Source organism: Rattus norvegicus, chromosome 18 (assembly GCF_021556685.1).
Source record: "Rattus norvegicus strain SHRSP/BbbUtx chromosome 18, alternate assembly SHRSP_T2T, whole genome shotgun sequence".
Classification (NCBI taxonomy): domain Eukaryota; kingdom Metazoa; phylum Chordata; class Mammalia; order Rodentia; family Muridae; genus Rattus; species Rattus norvegicus.
In genome coordinates, this window is record NC_141551.1 from 56,276,988 (window position 1) to 56,287,125 (window position 10,138).

The 10,138-nt window shown below is 45.5% G+C and overlaps 1 protein-coding gene across 1 annotated transcript; it reads left to right on the forward strand.

The window, feature by feature from the left end:
• Positions 1-4,025: 4,025 nt before the first annotated feature.
• On the forward strand, positions 4,026-9,001 carry Rps14 (ribosomal protein S14). The gene is given in 5 exon segments (NM_022672.1): positions 4,026-4,059; positions 5,861-6,011; positions 6,721-6,882; positions 8,326-8,402; positions 8,934-9,001. Coding segments are annotated over 4 exon segments (456 nt in total). The 5' UTR covers positions 4,026-4,059; positions 5,861-5,862.
• The last annotated feature ends 1,137 nt before the right edge of the window (positions 9,002-10,138 follow it).

Here is a 10,138-nt window from a genome sequence, read left to right on the forward strand (position 1 = left end):
GAGGGACTGAGCATGCTGGGAAGCTGGAGGAATGAATGTCAGGGGCATGAGGGACAGCATGGAGACAGTGGGAAGAACGGATTATATGTTTAAGTGGAATACTCACCAAGGGGTGGTTAAACCCAACACATTGCCTGCCGGTTTTGATCAGCATCTAGAGTATGATGGTGTTTTGTGAAAGACTAACAGGTCGTGAGTGTTGCCAATGTGTAAGCAATGGCCTCAGTGGGCAGAGGCAGCTAGATCTCTGAGTTCGAGTCCGGCATGGACTACAAATCAAGTTCCAGGGCAGGCAGGGCTACTCAGGGACCAAACAAACAAGCAAAAAACCAAAAGAAAGAGACTTTGTCTCAAACATCCCAACAAATCAAAACACAACCCAAACCAGAAAACAGATGACTGATTCCTGAGAAGCCACACACATGCTTGCTGTGCCCCCTCTTCTTCCTTTTCTGAACTCATTCCTTCCTATTAACTTCATGTAAATCTATGCTAAGATTCTTAGGCTGTGAGGTTGGAGAGCTGCTCAGTGGTTTAGAGCATTTATTGTAACTGCTCTTGTTCCAGCTCTAACAGAGAACTCAGTTTGGCTCCTGGTACCCAGACTCACAACTGTCTATAACTCCAGTTCCATGGGCTCTGACACCCCCTTCTGACTCTCACAGGCACCAGGCACACATGTGGTGTGCACACATGTAGGCAAAATACTCATATATGTAAAATAAAGTAATACATCTAAACTTTCTTGTTTTTTTTTTGTTTGTTTGTTTGTTTGTTTTTTGAGACAGGGTTTCTTTGTGTAGTCCTGGCTGTCCTGGAACTCACTCTGTAGATTAGGCTGACTTCAAACTCAGAAATCCCCTGCCTCTGCCTTCAGAGTTCTGGGATTAAAGGTGTGTGCCACCACGGCCCAGCTAAACATTTTTCTCTTTTTTCTTTTTTTCGGAGCTGGGGACCAAACCCAGGGCCTTGCGCTTGCTAGGCAAGTGCTCTACCACTGAGCTAAATCCCCAACCCCTAAACATTTTTTTAATAATAAAAAGTTCATAGGCTAGAGAGCTGCCCAAGTAGGAAAGGCATTCTACAGTAAGCCTGAGGACATGAGTTGAATCTCAGAACCCGCATGGTGGGTTCCACCACTAATTATGCTGTTAAAAAAAATTAAATTGTTGAAGATCTTTAGTGTTATGAAAAGGTGTCAACATATTTGTATATGTAATATACATAATATATATAATACATATGCTATGAAAAGGTGTCCATAATGTTGAGTAAAAATAGTTTAAAAATGGAATTCTATAAGCTGTAGGTGACATAAAAACATGGTAGGGGCTGGAGAGATGGCTCAGTGGTTAAGGGCACTGACTGATCTTCCAGAGGTCCTGAGTTCAAATGGCGACAGCCACATGGTGGCTCACAACCATCTGTAATGAGATCTGATGCCCTCTTCTGGTGTGTCTGAAGACAGCTACAGTGTAGTTATATATAATAAATAATTTAAAAAAAACATGGGACGGTTCTAGAATAAACTGTGAGATCTGATAACAGTGGCATCTATAGAAGGGAGACTGGGGGTGACAGCTGACTTTATTATTTATTTATATCTTTAAAGTACTAAGGATCAAATCTAAGGCTTTAAACACTGTAGTCAAATGCTCTACCACTCAGTCCTTCTCTCTCTCTCTCTCTCTCTCTCTCTCTCTCTCTCTCTCTCCCTCACACACACTCATACACACTCAATATATATATATATATGTGTGTGTGTGTGTGTGTGTGTGTGTGTGTGTGTGTGTGTATGTAAAATTTCTTTTTTAAATGTTATTTTTATTTTATGTGTATGGGTATGTGCCTGTGTATATGTACACCAATGCCATGGAAGTCTAAAGAGAGTGTTAGGTCCTGAGAACGGAATTACAGACAGTTGTGAGCTGCCATGTGGGTGCTGGGAATCAAACCTTGGTCCACTGGAAGAGCAGCCAGTACCCTTGAGTCATCTCTTTAGTGCTGGCCCCTGTCCCCTTTAAAGGAATGTGTAGACCAGGCTGATCTTGAATTCACAAACCTCTGCCTTGGTTTCCTAAATGTTGGGATCGAAGGTGTGCTTCTCCACTGCTAGCTTCTGGACCCATGTTTTGTTTTGTGTAAATTGTCTACAATAAACATGGCTTTTTAAAACCACCCTGCATGGGCTGGAGAGATGGCTCAGTGGTTAAGAGCACCCGACTGCTCTTCCAGAGGTCATGAGTTCAATTCCCAGCAACCGCATGGTGGCTCACAACCATCTGTAAAGAGATCCGATTCCCTCTTCTGGTGTATCTGAAGACAGCTACAGTGTACTTATATATAATAAATGAATAAATCTTTAAAAAAAAAAAACCACCCTGCTGGCTGCAGTAACATACATGTGTAATGTGTCTGAAGTAGAAGCAGGAAGATCAGGGGTTAAAAGACAGTCTGAGCTACACACCAAGTTTCATACCAGTCTAGACTACATGAGATCCTGTCTCAAAATATAAAAAAACAAAAAAACAAAAATGGGCTGGAGAGATGACTCAGTGGTTAAGAGCACCCGATGTTCTTTCAGAGGTCCTGAGTCTTTTTGGAGACTGGGTACTTCTGTCTATTCTAGAACTATGTAGACTAGGTTGGCCTTGAACTCACAGTGATCTGTCTGCTTCTGCCTCCCAAGTGCTGAAATTATATCACACCTGGCTTCCTTTTTTTTTTTCTTTTTCCTTTACTTTAGGGTGTCTGTTTTATAGGTTTTCTGTAGCTGCTTTTACAAAGCAGAAAGCAAATGATACTTTTTTTTTTTTAAAGGAAAGTTTCCTTCAAGCATGGTAAAACATGCCTTTGATCCTAGTGGTCTAGGGACAGAGGTGGATGGATGGGATCTCTGGGAGTTCCAAGCCATCCTGGTCTACATAGGAAGTTCCAGGCCAGTAATGGTGACACAGTGAGGCCCTGTTTCAAAAGAATAAAAATTTAGCTGGGAGATGGTGGTGCACGATGCCTTTCATCCCAGGACTGAGGAGGTAGAAGCAGGCAGATCTCCAAGTATGAGGTCAGTCTGGTCTACAGAGTGAGTACAAGGCCAGCCAGGGCTACCCACTAAAACCCTGTATCTAAAACAACAACAAAAAATAAAAGTTCCCTAAGCTGAAGTCTTTCAGAATGGCAGTAATTCCAGTACACAAACAGAGCTATATTCAATATATATATGTAGCTCTACTGTTTGCCGTGCTCTGAAATATATACATGTGGTTATATATGTAATATGACTCTAAAGATGTATATACATGCTAGTGTTTGTTTATGAATATTGCACCCATGTTTTTCAAGTTCTACTAGTAATACGTCTGCGCTTCCCTCGATGTTTTCATCTACAAAGTTTCCCAATTATTCAATGTCTTGCAATATTGTTATTAGAGGGTTATACGAAATGACTATTAGATATTGGGTCTTACGTCATAACCCCAAATCTGCCTCACACAAATGGTTTCATATATCTATCTGTACAATGGAAATAAAAATCAATCTAGTTTATGTTGTGAGAATTAACTGAAGCACCGAACATAAGATGCATAGTGCAGGGTAGCAGGGAAGTGTTGAATAATTTATCACTACGCTGCTCTGTGCTGTGCTAAATACGGTAAAGTTGCATTACAAGGTTGCTTGCTGTTGTTATTCTCCTCCGCACCACAAGGAGCGCTGTCGCTCCCAGGCTGCTTGGCCTGAGGCTCTGCTGGCGGAAGTCTGTCTAGCTGCGGCAACCGAGACCTGGAGTATAGCCCGCCTCTTCTCCACGCGTGTCCGCTCCGTGAGTTCTCATAGGCAGATCCGGTCACAGCAACACGCAGCACCGGCTTCCTCAATAGGCCATCTTCCTTACGGGCGGTTTTAGTTTCGTTGGAAACCGTGATAGAGACTTCTTCCGGGAGCCTACCGCTCTCCGTGACCTCAGAGGTACACTTCCACTTCCGGGACACGGAAGTGACCCGTCTGCCCGCCCCTTCCGTCTCTCTCTTTCCGGTGGAGGAGTCTGGAGACGACGTTCAGGTAGGAGGCCCAGGCCTTGAGAATCGTGAGGCATCCTTTGGTTAGGGCTCTCTGTGGGGTCTGGGCCGGGGTCTGTGTGCGGTAGCCGAGCCTAGTGAGTGGTGGAGACGAGCAGCCGCCCGCTCTCCCCGACCCATCCCGGTCCAGGGCTCCGCTGTGTCCCGGTAGCGGCCTCTGGCCTGAGATGGGGGAAGTCAGAAGTGGAAGTGGGTGCGGGTCCTGCACTGGGCCTCTGGCCAGTCTTGCACTGAGTGATTTCGGGGAGCGGGTCCCTGGTCGCGCGTGGGCCGCCGCCTGTACCCTGTTAAGTTATAGGCAGTCGCCGGCCTGCCCCTAACCTCGTTCCTCTCGTGAAAAGTACGAGCAGGATGTGTACCGATCCCTTCTGTAAATCGAAGATTAAAAGGGATGACATTAAACCTTGTTCCTGTGTGGAGTGCTTCTAATCCTAATCCATGACGGCTACTCCCGAGTCGGACACATTGCCTGTCGTGCTCCTCCGTAGTGCGGTGGGACTGATGCCATATGTTTATGTTCTTCTGATAACCATCCCCACCGAGGACAGCGAAGCTGCATTGAGTAACCATCCTGCCCAGACGATTTGTACCCTACCGAATCGCGTGTTAGCCTAATTTGAGGTGACTGTACATTTCTAGACCTGCCCTTGTGCATCTGGGAAGTGGACCCCAAGTAGCGTGTGAGAGAGGCTCAAGAGAGATCCCAGGGACCTAGAAGCCTATTTCTAAGGCCTGTGGTGTTTGGGGATTGTGGGGAGAGTAGGAGGGGCATCTTGGTACTAGGAAGAGACTACAAGGCAGGCTTTGGCACAGTATCATTCCAGACAGACGATCCTGTTTAGTTTTCTTAGCTGCTGGGAGGTAGCCTAATGTAATTTGAGTGCTGCTCAATAACTAGTTTCTTCTGGAAATGGTGATAGTTTGTTCTACTACCTCCCCTTGGGTTGGTCAAAGGACTGCCTGGGCCTTTTGGAGAAAAAGAATCAGTCTCCTTGTTTGTGTCTTTTCCCTTCTTCCCATGAATGCACTGTGGTTATAGGTTAGAGTTAAGTGATCTAAACACTCACTGGTTTGTCCACCATTCTCATGATTAGACTTCCTGGAAGACATGCCCTGGCTGTCTTAGAATTTGTGTGTAGATGCTCCGGCCTCTGTCTCCCCAGTCCTGGAGTTAAAGTTACATGCCACCACACTTTGCTTTTAACGTTTGGCACTAGGAAAAGTTGGAAAATTTGCTTTCTGAGCAGTGACGCTGTGAGGAACTTGTGTTGGGAGGTATCCGATAGGATGTTGCAGCAGTGTGGGCAAGGATAAAGTGGAAAGTTCTTTGACTTCTTGGTCTTTTTAGGCTGCTTTGGGCCTAAACTGTAAATGGTATCTGGGCCCAGGAAACTTGGGTTTTAAGCGTTATGTGTGGGCAGAGACCAACCCCCGCCCCCAACTTGGTTGTTGTCTCTTCCGTTTACCTGTCTGCTGGGTTACACAGAACAAATGGAGGCAGAAGGGAAGGGAGGAGGAGAGTTGGAGTGTTAACTCTGGCCTGAGACCTGCCTTCTATGCTGTCTGTTTTGCATAGCTACTCGTGAATGTTAGGAATGCGTGTGGCTTGTTACTAGGACCGTATAGGCTCACCCTAAAGGCAGGTTTGAGAAATTGTATGATTTGGTAAATGCTAAGAGCAGAGACAGGATATTAGGAGCAATACTTGGGTTTTTCCCTTAGGTAAAGAGAAAATGTTTTGGGGACCCTTTGCCTGTTGCTAACATTGAGGTTCTTCCACCTAGAAATGGCACCTCGCAAGGGGAAGGAAAAGAAGGAAGAACAGGTCATCAGCCTTGGACCTCAGGTGGCTGAAGGAGAGAATGTATTTGGTGTCTGCCACATCTTTGCATCCTTCAATGATACCTTTGTCCATGTTACTGATCTTTCTGGCAAGTGAGTACTTCAGAAAGGCATAAAACAAGCCTCAAAGGGACTGACTGTAAAGAAAGGTTATTATAGTTGATGGAATTTGCCCTAGAGAATTACTGTTTTTGCTTAATTTGCCATGAATTATAAGAAAACACATTGTGTTTCTTGGAGCTGAGGGTAAACTTGAACTTAAGATCATGTCTCCTCTACCCCCTTGCTGTGATTTTTATGTAACCCTAGAGATTGAAACACACCCCCCCTTATAAATACAACTGTCTTGTTCAGAACCAGATTATATGCTCAGGCTAACCAGCCTTGTCATACATAGATACACCGTTACACTGCTCATTGGGGGTTCAATAAGTATTTGTCTTAGGGTTTTACTGCTGTGAACAGACACCATGACCAAGGCAACTCATAAGAACGACATTTAATTGGGGCTGGCTTATAGGTTCAGAGATTCAGTTCAGTATCTTCAAGGTGGGAACAGTGTCTAGGTGGGTATGATGCAGGAGAAGGTGAGAGTTCTAAATCTTCATCTGAAGCTGCTAGCAGAATACTGGCTTCCAGGTAGCTAGGATGAGGGTCTTATAGCGCATACCAACAGTGACACACCTACTCCAATAGAACCACACCTTCTAATCCGGACACTCCCTGGGCCAAGCATATACAAATCACAGTATTCCAAGCATCCTTGTTGGAAAATGACATAGTTTTCTGCTTTTGTCCCTAGGGAAACCATCTGCCGAGTAACTGGTGGAATGAAGGTGAAGGCTGACCGAGATGAGTCCTCTCCGTATGCAGCCATGTTGGCTGCCCAGGATGTGGCCCAGAGGTGCAAGGAACTGGGCATCACTGCCCTGCATATCAAACTCCGGGCCACAGGAGGAAACAGGTACGGAATATTGTGGGTGGCTTTAAGGTCTGTTTTGTCTCAGGGCAAGCTATTATCTATGGAAGGGTGTTCTTAGTTAGGCATAGTAGCTGATATCCTATAATCCCAGCACACAGGAACAAATGTAGGAGGAGCTACATTTGGGATTAGCCTGGGCTACACAGTTCCTCCCCCCCCCCCCAAAAAAAAAGATGATTTGTTTTTTGTGTTTATTGACTAACCACTGAATGCCAGGTAGTGGCTTTGGGTGGCACCTCACCTTTGCAGGAAACTCAGACCTAACATGCAGGAGGTTGCATGGTTTCAGTCTGTGGTAAATACTAGGAAGCAGAGTGTGGAGTTGGTGGTAGGAATGACTTATTAAATACAGTAGAGTGCTCCTTTCCCCAACACCACATGGCTGGGTACTGTGGTACACACCAGGAAATGGATGTGGGGAGCATCCAGCGTTTGAGGTTGGTGGTTGGTCACACAATGATTTTGAGGCTGATGGGAGTCTATATACAACTGGTCCTTACATGATGAGGTGGGGTACATAGTCCAGTAGAGACAAAAAAGTTGGGCATTGGAGGAATGAGAGGCTTAGGTGTGATCCAAGAGTGGGATAGGGCCTCACTAGGTCTTCGGTCCTAATGGGACAGAGCAAGGACATGGTGTGAGAACTAGAGCAGGAAGCCACTCCACGGGCAGCCGCTTGAGGAAGCTGTCGAGGTAGTCCCGTAAAGAAGCAGCGTCTCAGATGCAGCAGTGAAGGAGCCAGGGGAAGAGTTTAGCCACAGACCAGGTGAGGGGTGCCTTGTGCACCCCCTTCCTTTTAAGGATTTACAGGTGTTGTGGTGCATCTTTAATCCCAGCATATTTCTGCCCTGTCCTCCTCCTGCCCTTAAACAGGGTAGAAAAAATTACATGAGTGCAATACGTGCCTGTGTGTGCCATGTGCATACCTGGTGCCTGCGGAGGTCAGAAAAGGACAGTGACTCTTTTGAAACTGGTATTGCAGATGGTTGTAAACCACCATGTGGGCAGTAGGAACAGAGTCCAGGCCCTCTGCTACAGTCTCAGTACTATTGAGCCATCTCTCCAGCCTCATTTAGCAATTTTGAAGAGGGTTTTGTTTATTCATTTTATTATATATATAAGTACACTGTAGCTGTCTTCAGATACACCAGAAGAGGGCATTGGATCTCTTTATAGATGGTTGTGAGCCACCATGTGGTTGCTGGGAATTGAACTCAGGACCTCTGGAAGAGCAGTCGGATGCTCTTAACCGCTGAGCCATCTCTCCAGCCCCCTTGAAGAGGGTTTTGTGTTGTATAATTGGAGATTAAGTATGGCTCCCTTTCAGTGTACAAGTATTTAACTGTTGGTTTCCCCAATTCAGAAGTGGATTGAAATTAGAAAAAATTCTGCTGACTTACTTGGCCAATGGTCTTCATTTTTTAGGACCAAGACCCCTGGACCTGGAGCCCAGTCAGCCCTCAGAGCTCTTGCTCGCTCTGGGATGAAGATTGGGCGGATTGGTAAGTCCCCTCTGGTTAACACTTGGGGCTGCTTTGAAGCAGTGACCCCTTCCAAACCATGCCACATGCCTAATGGGTCAGCTTTGGTTGGCTTTTGTTAAGGAGCCTGTAAAAGGCATTATGGGAGAGAGTTCATCTCTAAATGGTACAGCTTTTCCCCATCTATGTTGGGAAAACATTTCTGACTGATTCAGCAGCCTTCTGTCTCTTAACCCATGACTTCCTTGATTGCCCTCACATCTCTTCCCTGCTGGCCCTTTGTAACAGTGTCGCTCCTGACACCTGGTGTAAAGAGCAAACAGCCACAGCTGATCAGTGTAGGGTCACTTTCTATTAGAAGCAGTAGCTCTGACTTAGGAACTTGGTTTCCTGCATCTCTGATTGTGCACCTTCTCAGGGCCTGTGGCCCCTTCCAAAAGGGAGTTGGAATGAGGAATTGCTGACCATTGGAGATGCATTTGGGAAAGAATAAAGTCTACTGCTAGTTAGACTTGTGGCTACAGGCAATGACTTTTTTTTTCCTTCTCACAGAGGATGTCACCCCCATCCCCTCTGACAGCACTCGAAGGAAGGGTGGTCGTCGGGGTCGCCGTCTGTGAACAGGACTTCTCAAGTTATTTTCTGTTAATAAATTGCTTTGTAAGCTATTTTGGTTCTGATGCTTGTTTGTTTTAATAATTTATTTTTCTGCACGTTGATGTATAAAACCTAATAGGACCTGTGTGTCTGTCCTATGTGAAGGTATCAGATTCCCTGGAACTGGAGTTAACAATTGTGAGCTGCCATGGATGTTGAGAATTGAACCAGAGTCCTCTGGAAGAGCTGCCAGTATTAACCCTATTAACCACTGAGCCATTTCTCCAGCCCCTGGTGTGTGTGTATATAAATAAGTATATTTTTTAATTTATTATTAACCACTATGTGGTTGCTGGGATTTGAACTCAGGATCACTGTAAGAGCAGTCATTGCTCTTAACCACTGAGTCATCTCTCCAGCCCTGGTGTTTGTTTTTGAGACAGGGTTTCTACATAGCCCTGGCTGTCCTTAAACAGTGTAGATGAGGCTGGTATCACACTAAGGAGATCACCTTCCAAGTGCTGAGATTAAAGCTCTGCCACCATGCCCTGCAATTCTGGTATTGTCATTTGTCACTGAGGTACACAACAAGGCAAATAGTATATTGTTTGAGAGGATTCAAAGACTACTATAGGACACAGTAGGGTTGTCTCAGCTTCTGGTGTGGGTTGGGCAAGCCTAGGTTCTAGAAACTTGTTTTCTAGGAAAGGGAAACTGGGACCGTGAGATGCTGAGGCAGTACAGTAGCTCTATGGCATTTGCCAGCCAGTCTCCAAACTTCCTGTTCATAACCCAGGCAATGGGGGACACTCAAACCCCAGCAGGCAGGGCTAGACCACAAGTTGGGAGCCAATCCGGTCTACATAGGGACCTCTAGGCCAGGGTGACATTGGAATGTAAGATACCAGAGAGGTGGGGCTGTTTGGATGATCTACACATGAACCAATTTCTCTTGGCTGGTTTCACTGTAGTTCAGGCTGGCCTCAATTCTCTTGAGTGTAGTGTTGGGGTTACAGGTATAAATTAGCCAGTTTGGTTATATTTTTTTAAATATTTAATGTATATGATTACATTGTAGCTGTCTTGAGATATACCAGAATTTGTTACAGGTGATTGTGAGCCACCATGTGGTTGCTGGGACTTGAACTCAGGACCTCTGG